Here is an 18,927-nt window from a genome sequence, read left to right on the forward strand (position 1 = left end):
ACCAAAGTGGCATTCAACTGATCACAGTGTATAGTCATGACATTAATAATATGAAAAATTACTATTACAATTTGAAAAAAAAAACTACTTCAAAGAGTTCTCATCAAAAAATCCTCCATGTGCAGCAATGACAGCTTTGCAGATCCTTGTCATTCTAGCTGTCAGTTTGTCCAGATACTCCTGTGACATTTCACCCCACACTTCCTGTAGCACTTGCCATAGATGTGGCTGTCTTGTCGGGCACCTCTCATGCACCTTACAGTCTAACTGATCCCACAAAAGCTCAACGGGGTTAAGATCCATAACACTCTTTTCCAATTATCTGTTGTCTAATGTCTGTGTTTCTTCGCCCACTCTAACCTTTTCTTTTTCTTTTTCTGTTTCTTTTTCTTTGCAATTCTTCCCATAAGGCCTGCACCCCTGAGTCTTCTCTTTACTGTTGTACATGATACTGGTGTTGAGCAGGTAGAATTCAATGAAGCTGTCAGCTGAGGACATGTGAGGCGTCTGTTTCTCAAACTAGAATCTCTGATGTACTTATCCTCTTGTTTAGTTGTACATCTGGCCTTCCACATCTCTTTCTGTCCTTATTAGAGCCAGTTGTCCTTTGTCATTGAAGACTGTAGCATACACCTTTGTATGAAATCTTCAGTTTTTTGGCATTTTCAAGCATTGTTTAGCCTTCATTCCTCAAAACAATGATTGACTGATGAGTTTCTAGAGAAAGCTGTTTCTTTTTTGCCATTTTTGACCTAATATTGACCTTAAGACATGCCAGTCTATTGCATACTGTGGCAACTCAAAAACAAACACAAAGACAATGTGTCTTCATTTAATGAACTAAATAGCTTTCAACTGTGTTTGATATAATGGCAAATGATTTTCTAGTACCAAATTAGCAATTTAGCATGATTACACAAGGATAAGGTGTTGGAGTGATGGCTGCTGGAAATGGGGCCTGTCTAGATTTGATCAAAATTGACTTTTTTCAAATAGTGATGGTGCTGTTTTTTTACATCAGTAATGTCCTGACTATACTTGGTGATCAGTTGAATGCCACTGGTGAATAAAAGTACCAATTTCCTTCCGAAACAACAAAATCTGTACATTATATAAATTGTTGGCTGCCAGTATATATATATAGTGCTACTAGTTATAAATCAAAAAGAGAAATGTAAAATGCAAACAGCAGTCACACTCAGGTCTCAGGAGGTTAAATATAAAATACTAAGCTTGTTATATATAAACTTCTGAATTAATATAAAGGTTAAGTGTGCAAATGCTGCACTACTAATATCATCACCAAAAACTGTTTTCAAACAGGCTATGGATGGAAAACTTTGCAATAAGTCCCAATGCTGGAATACTGGCTTATTATCTCAAACTTAAATGTTCAACATCATAAGTGCAATACATGCTTTTCATATTTAATATAAGTATTCAAATTGGTGTTCAACACAAGATTTAGCAGCAATGCTGTTGCTTACCAGCATATTCAGGGTCCACATGAGGAGGATAGAACCGGAAGTTAATGAAGAAGGGGATAGGCACACCGAATTTAAACCACTCCACCACATAGGGAGTCTGCTGGCCGTTTAGGGGGTGGCTCACGTCACATCCCAGAACAATGCTCTCTCCTGCACGGGCCGTCACAAACTGGGGCTCCTCTCTCACTCCGTGGGCACCTGCACACAAAAAACAAACAGACACAAGGATTCAGCACAGTGTTTAAAAGATAACAATGTATATATATATATATATATATATATATATATATATATATATATATATATATATATATATATATATATATATATACACTATATTGCCAAAAGTATTCGCTCATCTGCCTTTAGACGCATATGAACTTAAGTGACATCCCATTCTTAATCCATAGGGTTTAATATGACGTCGGCCCACCCTTTGCAGCTATAACAGCTTCAACTCTTCTGGGAAGGCTTTCCACAAGGTTTAGGAGTGTGTTTATGGGAATTTTTGACCATTCTTCTAGAAGCGCATTTGTGAGGTCAGACACTGATGTTGGACGAGAAGGCTTGGCTCGCAGTCTTCGCTCTAATTCATCCCAAAGGTGCTCTATCGGGTTGAGGTCAGGACTCTGTGCAGGCCAGTCAAGTTCTTCCACACCAAACTCACTCATCCATGTCTTTATGGACCTTGCTTTGTGCACTGGTGTGCAGTCATGTTGGAACAGGAAGGGGCCATCCCCAAATTGTTCCCACAAAGTTGGGAGCATGGAATTGTCCAAAATCTCTTGGTATGCTGAAGCATTCAGAGTTCCTTTCACTGGAACTAAGGGGCCAAGCCCAGCTCCTGAAAAACAACCCCACACCATAATCCCCCCTCCACCAAACTTCACAGTTGGCACAATGCAGTCAGACAAGTACCGTTCTCCTGGCAACCGCCAAACCCAGACTCATCCATCAGATTGCCAGATGGAGAAGCGTGATTCGTCACTCCAGAGAACGCGTCTCCACTGCTCTAGAGTCCAGTGGCAGCGTGCTTTACACCACATATATATATTACATATATATATATATATATATATTCAATGTTTTAAAATGTTATTTTAGTTTATTTTGTACAAGTTTGCGGCTTTTAGTCCATGACTGTTAGTATTGAGGCTATCTACTGTATAGTGTCCTCCTAAAAGTACACAAAATTAATCTTATGCAAATATACGCATTTAAAATATACAGTCTTTCCCTTCCGGCAAAACGGACCAAACATATTAATTACTCTTGCTGCACTACACAGATTTTTGTCCAATCAATGCTCTCTAGAATGAGAATGTCCCTCCCCCTATTACTATATGCAACCAAATATCAATGTATAGGAAAGTAGCGGGAGAGAAAGAGTGAGTGGAACTAGGAAAATGACGCAGACCGAAACCTGCATCCTTGGAAGCACTACAGCTATAACATGATGCAAGTATTTGCTAGTTTCACTGGAAATATGAGCAGCTTTAAGTCCTTGTTTGCCACAATTTTCCCTAAAAACTACACACAAAGTGCCAACCAGCTAATTTTCCAATTTAACAAATAATTTTTATGAGGACATAGTTATTTTCCCAAAAGCAGGTGAAAAGTTCTGTACTGTACACCATGCGATGACAAGAGGCTTATCCATACAACCCATTGATCTTGGCTAATTCACGCTTGGATGGCTTTTACAACAGAGAAGCCAAAGTTTTAGCAAACAATGCACAAGCACGTAGCATGCCTGTGGGTGACCTATTGGAAAGCTAAAGGTCATCATTGTACATGCCTCAGCAGAAAATATATTGGGGAAATGGATTTTCTTCTGCTAGCTCCACTACACCCATTGAGCACTCTCCCCTCTATCAGAGTTAGCTTGGCCACAGCACCTCAATGAAGGGGAAAATCACCCCTGGCATCAAAGGACCTGCTGACGGTGCACTTTCCCCCATGGAGATATTGTATGGAAAACCAAGTGATTCAGTAAAAGTACAAATTTAAGAAAAACTAGGTTACCAATAGGGATGTGCAAGAAGACATATTTTCAAAATCAACTAGTCAGTGGGTTGCCTGAATAACCAGTTGACTAGTCGCTCTTAAGGAAGCCCTGTATAATTAGGGTAGTTTACATATCACCTGACACCGATTGGGTGTGTTTCAAGGGGCGTTTACATAAGAGGCTCTTGAAGGACTCGACATTTTTTATTTTTTTTTTTGAATATTTTTAACTTGAAACGCATTATTCAAAATGTAACGTTCATGGCCGCATGCTCACAGTGCGAGACATGGCGAAATGGCCGAAGATGTCCTGAATGTGAATGGATGTAGTGGCGGTGCTTTAAAGGGAATGAATTGAAAGAATTTAAAGAAAATTTTCTAAGAGGGTTTTACTATTAGAGGTCAACCACTAGTGGATTTTAAAGATACCGATAACTAAGGTTAGTTTTTAAATTCGATTTATAGGATGTCCAAAGCATTTCTGATTCTTTCTTTAATATGGCAGGTAAAGGCAAACAGTCCAAAATGAATAAAATCACAGATGCAATTTTTTGTTCAACCAAAATCCCAATAATAACCAGAAAAAATAAAATGTGGTGCATAATGCTGGACTTTTAAGTATAAACAAGCCTGAAATACACTTGGGACTCTTATTTTGAAATGATGGAAAAACTATCGGCAACTATCGGCATAGATTTTTACTGATAATCGATAGTTCCAAAAAGCAACTATCAGCACCAATTAATTGGTAAAACCGATATATCTGTCTACCTCTATTTACTACACAGTTGAATGGGCGGGCCTTGCACACACAACACATACTTGTATTAAAAACATATAGATGCATTGCAGTCAACAAAATGCAGGTGTCTCAAAACATGTTTTTAAAAGTTGAAATTCTTTTACCTTGACAAGGTTTCTTAAAAACACTAGCGAGACACGTTGCAACGGTTAAAGACATCTAACTAGGGCCATCAAAAATATAAAAAATAAGTATCTATAAGAAAAAAATCTAGATATACTAGTCAACCTAAAAACTCAACTAGCTGGATGATGGGTCAACCATTGTGACCCATCCCTGGTTACAAAAACCTTTATTTCTTCATACATACTTTCATTTGAATTTGTTGGCGATTTTCTTTACCAGTTTAATCAGCTTTATCCAATGGAAGAGTTAATCCATTTTATTTGATTTAGCTAACACAGCTTTTGGATTGAAACAAGGGAGATTTAATCAAATTACTCTTTTCCTAAAGTAGAGCCGGGTCCTCCAGTCATGGACCCAGAGCCCTGAAATCCACTCCACTACTGTGAGTATATAAGGGTGCAAAGCACCACAAACATAGCAGCTTAGCTTTAATGAGAGACCAACAGGGTGCATGTATACTTAAAAACAAAAAGCACCCTGACCGGCCCAGAGTAGGCTCACAAATAGCACTTCAGCCAGACACAAATATGGGTCAGAAAGTCCCATGTTTAGCCTTGTTAGAATAGGCTAATTGTTATCTCGTAACACTTTTGCACACTTACGGTCCATGCGACATTAGAAAAATTATAGAAGATCAAGAATTGCACATTGTAATATCACATAATTAACACTTTTGTTTGTGTGCTAGCAATATAGTTATATTTGGACAGTTCCTTTTTATAGCCACTACATGGTTTAACCTTAATTCAACTTATTTTTGTACTTCACAGCACTGCAACTCACTTGTATCTAGAGTCTAAGATTTCTTAAGCTACCTGCTACATGCCAATTAAGAGGTGTGTAAAAATCTGACCAAGATTCAATGCATCAATTACAGAATTTAACAATTAATTTTAAAATTAAAATCTATTATTTGGTGAACTCGTAATACATTGGGTATAATGCTGCATTCCGTTCAACATGGAAAGTCGGATTTTCCAACTTTCTAGTAGGAAAAGTGCAATGGAACGCCACTTGAAGTGAGAATTACAACTTGGAAACTTGTGCAGAAATTTTCAAATCCGATTTCTCTGAGATACAGGTGTGTGACGTCACACAAACATGTTGGCACCCAGAAGTATATACAAAGTAAGTGATAAAGCATTCACTTTTATTATATAATATCGACTTCCTACATCACATGTTAAACATATTAAACATATTAAAATTTGTCTAACAATCGCCTGCAGAAACGGGTGTATAAAACATGGTAATTTCAACTCTCTTTTGATAATCGTACACCTGTAGCTCAAATGCTAGTGTTGCAGGATTGTTTATCTAATGGGTTGATAGGAGATGTCTCTGGTGACAGTCAAACTCCTGCTAAGCTATCAGGAGTGTTGCAGATTTGTTTCCTTATATGTCATTTTCCAAGCACCTGGCAATGAAATGCTTTTATGGTCAGAGATCAGAGATATCAAGTAGGAATATCCCACATCCGACTTGAATGGAACGCAGCATTAATATACACTCAATCAGCACTTTATTAAGAACATCTGTACACCTACTTATCTAATCAGCCAATTGTGTGGCAGTAGTGGAATGCATAAAAACATGCAGATGCGGCAGCAGCTTCAGTTAACGTTCACATCAACCATCAGAATGGGTAAAATATGTGATCTCAGTGATTTTGACCATGGCATGTTTGTTTGTGCCAGACGGGCTGGTTTGAGTATTTCTGTAACTGCTGATCTCCTGGGATTTTCAGGCACAACAGTCTCTAGAATTTACTCAGAATGGTGCCAAAAACAAAAAACATCCAGTGAGCGGCAGTTTTGCAGACAGAAACGCCTTGTTGATGAGAGAGGTCAACAGAGAATGGCCAGACTGGTTCGAGCTGACAGAAAGGCTACGGTAACTCAGATAATCACTCTGTACAATTGTAGTGAGCAGAATAGCATCTCAGAATGCACAACACATTGAACCTTGAGACAGACAGGCTACAACAGCAGAAGACCACGTCGGGCACTTTATTAGGACCTAATACATTTCCTAATAGTGCTCAGTGAGTCTATTAAATATTTATTTCCCAAAATCCAAATCTTGAGTTTGTGGATGTAAAATGCTGTTTGTGGATTAAATAAAACCTGGAGTAAAGATTCTATTATGGTGTAATTTGTCCCTCTAGTTACATCCAGTCCCTCCAATGTCATATTTAAAAAATAATTAGGAATCATACCAAAATCATCAAACTGAATCAAAACAAATTTCAGATTTAATTTAGTAAATAATCATAATCAAATTGAATAGTTAAAAAAACAAACAAATATAAACCTTTTCCAGTTATACAGTATATGGATTTTCTTCTATATCAAAGTTGCTTCGAAAAAATGTAATGCATATAAAAATGTGTATAAAAAGCGCTTAAAACCAGTGATTGGCAGTAGCTTCGCTACAAATAATGAAGCTATTAGCTTAACTACATCAACAAAGACAACGCTGGTTGCAGTGGATATTTATCTGCAATCAATGGAAACCAAACCTGCAAATGTGTCCTATCATTTGTGATGTGATGAAGAAGGTCTTTATGAAGTTCAACATGTGTGCAACTTGTGAACGAACACCGCAGGTAAAGACAATTTCCAACCAAAAAGAGTTTCAAAACACTTTATAGACTACACAAAAAAAACATCAAAAAGTACCACGGCATTACACATTTTTTTGGGACATGTACCATTTCCTGCAAGCACCATGGTATTATTTGAATTATTTGAGCACTATGTACAGTAAAAGGCAGAAGTTTACGTTCACCTTAGCCAAATACATTTAAACTCAGTTTTTCACAATTCCTGACATTTAATCATAGAAAACATTCCCTGTCTTAGGTCAGTTAGGATCACTACATTATTTTAAGTGTGCAAACGTGAAATGTCAGAATAATAGTAGAGAGTGATTTATTTCAGCTTTTATTTCTTTCATCACATTCCCAGTGGGTCAGAAGTTTACATACACTTTGTTAGTATTTGGTAGCATTGCCTTTAAATTGTTTAACTTGGGTCATACATTTTGGGCAGCCTTCCACAAGCTTCTCACAATAAGTTGCTGGAATTTTGGCCCATTCCTCCAGACAGAACTGGTGTAACTGCAGTCAGGTTTGTAGGCCTCCTTGCTCGCACACGCTTTTTCAGTTCTGCCCACAAATTTTCTATCGGATTGAGGTCAGGGCTTTGTGATGGCCACTCCAGTACTTTGCCTTTGTTGTCCTTAAGCCATTTTGCCACAACTTTGGAGGTATGCTTGGGGTCATTGTCCATTTGGAAGACCCATTTGCAACCGAGCTTTAACTTCCTGGCTGATGTCTTGAGATGCTTCAATATATCCACATAATTTTCCTTCCTCATGATGCCATCTATTTTGTGAAGTACACCAGTCCCTCCTGCAGCAAAGCACCCCCACAACATGATGCTGCCACCCCCATGCTTCACGGTTGGGATGGTGTTCTTCGGCTTGCAAGCCTCACCCTTTTTCCTCCAAACATGACATTGGGCATTATGGCCAAACAGTTAAATTTTTGTTTCATTAGACCAGAGGACATTTCTCCAAAAAGTAAGATGTTTGTCCCCATGTACACTTGCAAACTGTAGTCTGGCTTTTTTATGGCAGTTTTGGAGCAGTGGCTTCTTTCTTGCTGAGCAACCTTTCAGCAGAGGTGGGTAGTAATGCGCTACATTTACTCCATTACATTTACTTGAGTAATTTTTTGAGGGAAAAATTTACTTTTAGAGTATATTTAAAAGTGGGTACTTTATACTCTCACTCAAGTAAATTTCTAATGAATTTTTTTTTACTTTTACTTCTTTACAATGGCCGGCGTTCCTGTCGTTACATTACTGGGTTTAATTTTAGTTAATGTGTAATTTATTGAGAGATTATTGAATGGGACTTTTACGAGAACGGAAGTTCACACAGCTGCGCATGCTGACACAGAAGTCACTCAAGTCATCAATGCTGCAGCATCAAACTCTTGAAAATGAAACACTTTCTTCCCTCCGCACAGTGAAAAAAAGAATAGTTTCAGTCATGCAATGCCTTCATTTAACACCAAGACAAGCTGATATTTCAAGTTTAAAATCACAGCTTCAACTGGCAGCACGCTGAGGTAAGTTTTGGCTCTAATGCTAATGCGGGCTTTTCTGTGTAATGTGATGGTAATTTTCAGGGTGATAATGTAACTGGGCTCTTATGACATCAGTTTTTAAGTGTACATTTTTAAATCAGTGCAGCAATATATCAGTGCGCTTTGTCCCGAGTCCCGCATGTCATGAGCAGTGTTTACGCATTTACTGGAAACTATTGCAGCTACTTCGGGTGGATTAACTGTATAAAACCATGTAAACATCCAAGTTAAGTGTAAATGCCTTTTGCTCTGCCATTCACGTGATTGACCACTGGAGCATGAACAGACAGCATTTCTGCGCGTGTACAGTGAGGGCCGCGAGGCACGCACGTGAGAGATGTGCGGGCGCGAGGCAATCGTATGGCGAAGAGAGTGGCTGCATTCGAAATCGTTCACTCGTTCACTCATTCACTAATTCCTATACAGTGAAAGGCAGTTAGTGCACTATATCTCTGCAGTGAGTGAACGAAATGAGTGAGTGAATTCGGACGCTGATGTATACACAGTGTTGGAGCTCTGGGGCTGTCACAGAAACAACATCACATATGCACTTTTAAAATACTTGGGCCTTACTTCTTATTCTTATTAAATAATATATTAATACAATAAATCTTCATTCTATTTGTCATTTTTAATATATACCGTGTGTTAATATAAAGAGTAAACACATTTTATCAAATAAAGAGTACATTTTAAAATGAATGGGTGGCAACATTTTAAAGTTAAACAAAATCACATAAGTCAGCATAAAAGTAATCCATAAGACTCCAGTGGTTAAATCAGTATCTTCAGAAGCGATGTGACATGAGAATGTATGGATGAGAAACAGAGAAACAGATCACTTTCATATTCTTCTTGTTTTTGGTGATTCACATTCTTCAATGCATATCGCCCCCTGCTGGGTAGGGAGAAGAATGTCTAGCAAAAAATTAAAAATATTGATCTGTCTCTCACCCACACCTATCTTATCACTTCTGAAGATATGGATATATCTACTGGAGTCTTATGGATTACTTTTATGCTGCCTTTATGTGCTTTTTGGAGCATCAACTTTTTGGCCTACAGAGCTAAAATATTCTTCTAAAAATCTTAATTTGTGTTCTGCAGAAGAAAGGAAGTCATCCATATCTGGGATGGCACGAGTGTGAGTAAATGATGAGAGAACTGTAATTTTTGGGTGAACTATCCCTTTAAAGTGATAGTTCAGCCATCATGTTGTTCCAAAACCAGGTGACCCTTTGTATTATGTGGAACACAAAATATGTTAGACAGAATGTTAGGGACTAGCAGTCTCGGTCACCGTTCACTTTCAAAATATGGAGAAATAAAAACATTCACTGGAAGTAAATACTGACTCAAGCAAACATTCTGTCTAATATCTCCTTATTGTGTTGCATGGAAGAAAGTCATATGGGTTTGGAACAACATGATGGTGAATGATGTCAGAATTTCCATTAATAATAATTCTGTAATACATGTTAAATGTTATCACTGCAACACTCCACCAGGTTTTATTTAACGTCTATTATGTCATTTGCTAAAGTAACGAGTTACTCACTACATGAGTACTCTTTAATTTGATACTTTCTTACTCTTACTCAAGTAATTATTTATGTTATTACTTTTACTTCTACTTGAGTATTTTTTTTAAAAGTAATTGTACTTTTAGTTGAGTACAGTTTACTCTACCCACCTCTGCCTTTCAGGTTATGTCGATATAGGACTTGTTTTACTGTGAATATAGATACTTGTCTACCTGTTTCCTCCAGCATCTTCTCAAGGTCCTTTGCTGTTTTTCTGGGATTGATTTGCACTTTTCACACCAAACTACATTCATCTCCAGGAGACAGAATGCGTCTCCTTCCTGAGCGGTGTGATGGCTGCATGGTCCCATGGTGTTTATACTTGTGTACTACTGTTTGTAAAGATGAACGTGGTACCTTCAGGCATTTAGAAATTGCTCCCAAGGATGAACCAAACTTGAGGAGGCCCACAATTTTTTATTCTGATTTCTTTGGTTTTCCCATGATGTCAAGCAAGTTTGAAGGTAGGCCATAAAATACATCCATAGGTACACTTCCAATTCAGTACACCTCCTATCAGAAGCTAATTGCCTAAAGGCTTGACATCATTTTCTGGAATTTTCCAAGCTGCCTAAAGGCACAGTAAACTTCTGACCCACTGGAATTGTGATATAGTCAATTAAAAGTGAAACAATCTGTCTGTAAACAATTGTTGGAAAAATTACTTGTGTCATGCACAAAGTAGATGTCCTAAATGACTTGCCAAAACTACATTTTTGCTCATATTTAATCTGTGGAGTGGTTAAAAAATTAGTTTTAATGACTTCAACCTAAGTGTATGTAAACTTCTGACTTCAACTGTAAATACAATAGTATATGAATATAGTAACCATATATCAAAGGTTCCATGGTAGTACCTTGGACTTTGAAGTACTTTGAATGTACTTTGTAAATACAGAATGGCAAATAAATATGTTAGTTGTAGTCTGTATACTTGTTTACTGTATTAGACTATAGCCTACTGTACTATATGTACCATGGCTTTGATAAATATCATGTGAATAATTATTTTCTATGACCGTATGCTCTGTAGGTCTGGTTGAAAAAAACAAATTAAGTAGTTTCAAGGTAACAAGCTACTTTTGTCATGTAACTTGTAGTGTTACTTGCTACTGAAGTGTAGCTTTCCGCGGAGCTTAACATATTTTTTGCTAAAGAGTTGGATGGCTAGCTAGCTATAATTTTTGAGTAGCTTGCCCAACACTGCTTAAAACAGACTGTTGCAAATGATTGGGGTAGGCAGGAGAACATGAGAATTAAAGTTGTTCTGAGTGTTGGACCCCAGTAGCTGCTCAGCACATGTGACCATCTACCATTTAATCCACTTGTGTCCGTTTCCTCTCCCAAAGGCACAACAAAGACACATGACCCCTTCAGCACATATGAACACACCCATCACTCAAGCTGCACATTTACACTGCATTATATGGGCCCACTGTGATCCGTATGAGGTGGATATTTGTTTTATATAACAGTGACTGAGCTCTTGGCTTAACTGTTATGGTTCACAGAACATTTAAGAAGTAAAAAGGATTTTTATGCCATAAATTATAAAAAATTTTTTTTTAAAAATCTAATAAAAATCTTCTTTAAATAAAAACAAATTTTTTTTTTCAGCAAGGATGTTTGCAAAGTCATATTCATTTAAATCAGCTTCTGTCACATAATCTACTTAAACGTGTACAGTCCTTTATGTGGGAACTAAATTGAAGCTTACCTATATTAACTGGGTTTATTCAAGTCAGGTTCTTTAATATGACTGAATCAATGTGACTATATTAGGTTACACCAATAAACGTAGTTTTTAAAGATTAGATCAGGAAGAAAATTACTATTTAACCCTCCTATTGCGTTCGGGTAATTTTTGACCCGGGAGCGGTAGATAATAATTTTTAAATACCACATAATTTTTTAGTACGGGAACCAAACTTTGTGACTTTGTCAAGACTATCAAAATACATTTTGAGCAGGGAATCAATTGTGGCTTTACTCATGATATTATGTAGATTTTTGTTGTCCATCTATGAATAACATTTTTTTCTTATAAACACCACTTACATTTAGCCTCTTTCCTATACTCTCTCACACACTTTTTCATCTCTCACTGTGACTGCATCTTGTTTACAAACATGCACACACACACACACACACACATACAGTCACACACGCACACACACACACATACACACACACACACATTCCTGTACAAAACAGACATGACAGATGTAATAAATAACAAATAAACTAAATCTAAGGTACTATTGTCTAAAGGGGGTGTGGCGAGAGTAATGCACACATTAGTCTATAGAAGATTTGAAAGAGGAAATTGTCCACATGTTACTCTGCACCCATCTGATGCCGAACCATCTTAAAGCATACTCATGCATCAACATTCGGCAGTTAATGCAAGCAAAGGATTTTGCTTAAAAACATAGTAAAGAAGTATTAATGTTGTGTACTTGTGTTGTTTTTATGTTTAGTTGAAAAAGAATAAGTTGGTTTCATAACTTTTGACAACCAAGTTGTATTGAGCAATTATGAGAAATAGGAAATGAATTCCAATTACTAGTAATTCTCACATTAGATGTTAATATAAATTGTATATTATGTTATATTTAGAGAAAAATTCACAGAAATCTTGATAAAAGATGTCTTCACAAGTATCATACTGGTTTTGCTGTAGTTTATGCATATTTTGAAATGTCAAAGAATTTCTACATTTCATTATTTCAAAAATATTGCATATTAATTAATAACTTAATATTTGTCAATTAACATGCCAAAAATATCAAACTTTTTACATGTATGAACAGTTAAGAACCTATTAATGACTTACAATATAGTTTTAGATAAAATCCATCATGTTATGAATGATTTATAAGCTTGAATTCCACCGGGTCAAAATTGTCTCACAAATGCAAAAGGTGTATGCAGAATCTGAGTGCAATAGGATTAAGGGTTAAAAGGCAACAACTGCATTTATTCACTTTTTTCACTGTAGTTTTTTTAATTTTTTACGGTAAGGTGAGTTTTTCCACCATGAATTTTGGTCCTGAGATGTTGCACACTGATGCACAATGTTCTTTCTGATGAGGAGAATCACAGTACCACCCAGAATAAGGTTAACATAATGGCCGATTAATAATTTGGCAAACTATTTATGAGGCCATAACAAGGGGAAGAGCAGCATGGCTATTTTCATTTCCTTAATGGAAATACACTGAACTGGCACAGTTTATTAAACGGAGTAACAGAAACCTTCTCTGTAAAAAAAAAAATGTTTAAAACAGTAAGCATAAACCAGGCAAACAGTACAGTAGGTTAATAGAATCAGTGTATTAGGGATGTAATAGTTTCAGAATATACCTTAGTTTTAAAACTTTAAAAATCTTCTCATTCATGGTATTGCATTAATATAAAGTCAGGTTTTTTCTGAACTTTTCTAAAATCCAAATCGGTTCAATTAAGACAGAATCGGATACATTATATTGCACTTACAGTGCATTCAGAAAGTATTCAAACCCCTTCATTTTTTTTTTTTTTTTTTTAACATTTTGTTATGTTCCAGCCTTGTGCTCAAATGCTTTAAATTAAACAAAATTCACATCAATCTACGCTCCATACCCCATAATGACAAAGCAAAAACCAGATTTTTGAAACTTTACAAATTTATTAAAAAGAAAAAAACTTAAATATCACATTGACATAAGTATTCAGACCCTTAACTCGGTACTTAGTTGAAGCACCTTTGGCAGCGATTACAGCCTCAAGTCTTTTTGGGTATGATGCGACAAGCTTTGCACACCTGGATTTGGGGATTTTCTGCCATTCTTCGCTGCAGATCCTCTCAAGCTCTGTCAGGTTGGATGGGAACTGTCAGTGGACAACCATTTTCAGGTCTCTCCAGAGATGTTCTATTGGGTTCACGTCCGGGCTCTGGCTGGACCACTCAAGGACATTCACAAAGTTGTCTCTAAGCCACTCTTGCATTGTCTTGGCTGTGTGCTTAGGGTCATTGTCCTGTTGGAAGGTAAACTTTTGGCCCAATCTGAGGTCCTGAGCACTCTGGACCAGGTTTTCATTAAGGTTATCTCTGTATTTTGCTGTGTTCAGCTTTCCTTCAATCCTGACCATTCCCCCAGACCCTGCCACTGAAAAACACCCCCACAGCATGATGCTACCACCACCATGCTTCACCGTTGGGATGGTATTGCGCAGGTGATGAACGGTGCCTGGTTTCCTCCAGACATGACACTTGGAATTGAGGCCAGACAGTTCAATCTTTGTTTCATCAGACCAGGGAATCTTGTTTCTCACAGTCCGAGAGTCCTTTAGGTGCTTTTTCATGTGTCTTGCACTGAGGAGATGCTTCCGTCTGGCTGCTCTGCCATAAAGCCCAGATCTGTGGAGTGTTGCAGTGATGGTTGTCCTTCTGCAAGTTTCTCCCATCTCCACACATGATCTCTGGAGCTCAAACAGAGTGACCATCGGGTTCTTGGTCACCTCTCTTACCAAGGCCCTTCTCCCCCGATTGCTCAGTTTGGATGGGCAGCCAGCTCTAGGAAGAGTGGTTGTTCCAAACTTCTTTCATTTAAGAATTATGAAGGCCACTGTGCTCTTGGGAACCTTCAATGCAGCCAAAACATTTTTTTAGCCTTCCCCAGATCTGTGCCTCGAAATAATCCTGTCTCTGAGCTCTGCAGGCAGTTCCTTTGCTCTGATATGCATTTTCAGCTGTGAGACCTTATATAGACAGGTGTGTGCCTTTCCAAATCATGTCCAATCAATGGAATTTGCCACAGGTGTACTCCAATCAAAGTGTAGAAAAATCTCAAAGATGATCCAGAGAAAAGGGATGCACCTGAGCTAAATTTCAAGTGTCATAGCAAAGGGTCTGAATACTTATGTCAATGTGATATTTGAGTTTTTTATTTTTAATAAATTTGCAACGTTATCAAAAATCTAGTTTTTGCTTTGTCATTATGGGATATGGAGCGTAGATTCATTTTAGCGTAAGGCTGCAACATAACAAAATGTGAAAAAAATGAAGGGTCTGAATACTTTCTGAATGCACTATATATGCAACATTCCATTGGGCCGTTTGTTCATGCATTTATTTGCCAAAGTGCAGTGCAACAGTAGACCTACAATGTGTTTAATACTACTAATAATATTATGTTTTAATTGTAAAGTACTAAATAGGTTTTACCAAGTGCTTTAGGCATACAGGAAATGGACAGTGATACTGTAGTGGAAAATAGACAGTAATGAGAAAAACACCAATAAATAAACTGCAACTGAATAATTAATTTTTCAGTAGGTATTCTTTAGATTAAACTAAAATTAGAAAAACAACCAATTACTGAATCAAATGCATGTCTGAAATTTTAACCTGGGCAGTAATCATTACAAATGATTGTTTTAAATTATTTTTTTATTATTTATTTTTTTATGAAATTCAAAAATAATATAATAAAGTAATAATTCAAAAATCATGTTTTGACAGTATGACATACAATGAAATTGCAGTCTTTTTTCTAGTCTAAATTTAAATTAAATATTAAACTGCTAATAATAGCAATGCATCTTAATATAGAGATACTTTAATATCATGTGACAGTTAACATACCGTGAAAATCTCATATTGTTACACCCCTAGTGTGTATCTATTCAATGCTGAGGTGTTCAACCAAACATCCATAAAATTAAAGCTCACATTGCCTATTTTTGCTGAGTACAGAGGAGATTGTATTGAGATATCATCCAACATCATTATTTATGCGTCCCTTTTTAATAAGTGTAATGAAAGAGAATGTAACTAAACCAGATACTTTCCCAGTCTATTACGAGCGTATAATGGTCTGACCAGGAAATCAAGGATGCAATTCCAGCAGCATCCCTCTAAGGAATCCTATACAAATGATGCAAATACAGAGCATCACTAGTAAATTATTCATTGTTGGAAAATGCAATATTTGTAGGGAAGACTAATTATATCAAATATTCACAAGGATTATCTAAAAATTGTTACCATTATTTTGGAGTGGATATATTTCAAAAACAAAAAGATTTATATTAAAAAAACAAATATATAGAAATTTGGTGTGTAAAAATGCATCAAATTTCCATGCATCAATTACGGAATTTAAGAATCGATTATCATTACTGTATTAATACCCAATGTGATACAAATACTGTCTCAGATTATATAAGCCTTCTTGCAACGGGACATGTTGAAAGAAGTTGGACAGAGTAAAATGTTTGGATTTGGTATGATTTTTTTTTTTTTGACCACTTCGTTATTTTGATTATAATTTAGTTTAGTTTGAAGTGTAATTTGAATTTAGAAATATATTTGGTTTAATTTGTTCGTGTTTCAATAAATGAATGTATTTTTTCTAAATCAGAATCGACCGGTAGAAGTGAAGTGTGTTCCAATACAATCCAGTGTTTCCCCTATATGCATTTTGTAGCGGCGCTGTGCCACTGCTGAATTATGAGCGCCGCTGTTGGGATTTCACATGGTTAATTTAATGTTCTTTATGCAACATAACGCTTGCCAGCCCCAGTCAGCTGTGCGCAATCTACACTGCGAAAGGGACCCCACCACACATGCACACACACACATACACGCACATTCTCACAGTGACGTCAACGCATAACACACGTGTCAAACTCACTTCATTTCAAGTGGCCCACGAGTTCATTTCTGAAATGTAGGATTGCAGGGGATCGCAACGTTTCACTGAACAATCAGTTATCCCTTTCCTTGCGAATATAAATGAGCCTTCCCCGTCACCTGTATGTTTTGGAGCGCATTTTGCTCACTTCAAAAGTGGAATGAAACAGTGCTACACAGGTCAATAATCAACCAGGCTTAATCATAGCAGCACGAGGGCAGGGCAGGTGCGGCAATTCGCTGACTGGTCTCAACCAAACAACAGACTATTTTAAATGTGCCTGTGAACCGGTGAGATTCACAGCGGGGATCGCGAAACCCGTTTCAATGTTGTACAGAATTGTCTGTTGCAAAACTCTTATATCTCGGTGATGAAACTATTTTAAATCAAACAGCTCCCACATTCTAAATGGCACTGACAAAGAAAACAGTTAGAAGGCTTTTCAATTCACAGATCACAACGCTTACAAAACTTTACCATAGATTTACTGCAGTAACACTAAACGTACTGTATTAACTATGGTAGTTGTGGCAGAAAAACGTTCTAAATGTATTTAGACTGCTGTTTTTTCATTACAAAGATGCCATAGTTTTTTATATAGAAACCATAGTTACTAACCATGGTAGTGAGGAGCCATGCATGGTTTTACCTATGGTTACCATGGACTTATTACAAATATCATTGTTAAAACTACGGATACTATGGAAGAACTATGGTGCATTTTCATAATTATGGACCAACCTATCAGTTTTCCATCTGTGTAAAATCTGTACTCTTGTAATGCTATCTGATTGCAGGAAAATGTAAGTTGTTTTGTTCACACTGTCAGAATATTTCAATTTAGCAATATAAAAATTAGGTGTTAATTTTTTCCACAGATGTTACTGTTGTTAATATCATAATTTTCATCTGCATCACAACCTCAAAATCAATGCTGTACTGTCAAATGTGCATTTCAATGCACATAACATGTAATATTATTTGCATGGGTGCTACCAAAGCAGGTGCTGGTGCCACATTTTCAAAGGGCCCTTTGAGGGCACAGATAAACCGTGATGTGGCCCAGGCTGAAATTTATTCTATTAAATCTATTCTTTGACCAACGTGGGTCTGGCATTGCGAGCTTGTTGTCGTGTACTCAACAGCACCGCTGCTGAAAAATCCTAGAGGAGACACTGCAACCACTGTTAATACTAGCCATGATTTGTGTCAGTAGATGAAAATTATTAATAATACTTACCTTCTCTATAATTTAAAGGAGCATACATCCAAATTCTGATGAGAATCAAATTTTCCATGTATATAAAAGGAGTGTGTGTCACTGTCATAGAAAAATGCCTGGGATTCATCAAGCACACAGTTACTGCACAAAATAATGTAAGTCCATATTTCTATTCTTTTAATTCATTGCATACAGTCCATTTACCCTACCAACTTCTTATGAATATGCTGTCTCTTTTTAAATCATTGGTGCTTGAGGGAATGGACTATATAATAGGACGCAGATGCTGGAATAACAGGAGAAGAACCTCAGAATTAAACTGCACTTGGTCCAGACTTTAGCGCGTTGCGCACGATTTCTCCAAACCCACTTGTGCCTAGACTCAGCGCATGCTAGCACGAAAATACCAAAACTTCATGGCTATGCCCATGACTCTGTGCTTATAACTTAAGGCACTATAACGCTCGTAACGCTTGTGCTATTAAGACAGGGCACATTATGTTTATATTGCTTTTTATCTCCATAAAATGAGTTATTTATCTATAAAATAGTTCAACTATGAATAGAACACATCCTAAATAAATGTAAATGAGCGGAATCAATCACTCGTTCACTCACTCTCCTTATAGTGAATGCCGCATAGTGCACTATATAGGGAATATGGAACAATTTCAGACTGTTCTGAAGGGAATTAACCAGTTAAAAGGTTGGTTAAAGATACTTTTAACTGGTCAATGACACGTGGCTGCCGTGAAAAGATAAAACATTCTCGTGATCATGCTTTACAAGCGGAGCCGCCTCCAATCTGCTGCCTCTACCATTGAAAATAAATAGGCAACTTGCAGGTACAGCGTACTGTGTTAA

General features: G+C 37.0%; 1 protein-coding gene across 5 annotated transcripts in view; it reads right to left on the bottom strand.

The window, feature by feature from the left end:
- LOC127421735 (protein turtle homolog B-like) overlaps positions 1 to 18,927 on the bottom strand; it is a 110,595-nt gene that overhangs the window by 70,947 nt on the left and 20,721 nt on the right. For all 5 annotated transcript variants that reach the window (XR_007894085.1, XR_007894086.1, XR_007894083.1 and 2 more), the window contains exon 2: positions 1,488 to 1,685. Coding sequence is in view for 1 of the 5 variants with exons in the window: in XM_051664804.1 (XP_051520764.1) it covers positions 1,488 to 1,685 (198 nt within the window). In the remaining 4 variants the exon portion in view is untranslated. The remainder of the gene's footprint in view (positions 1 to 1,487; positions 1,686 to 18,927) is intronic.

Source organism: Myxocyprinus asiaticus, chromosome 31 (genome assembly GCF_019703515.2).
Source record: "Myxocyprinus asiaticus isolate MX2 ecotype Aquarium Trade chromosome 31, UBuf_Myxa_2, whole genome shotgun sequence".
NCBI lineage: Eukaryota > Metazoa > Chordata > Actinopteri > Cypriniformes > Catostomidae > Myxocyprinus > Myxocyprinus asiaticus.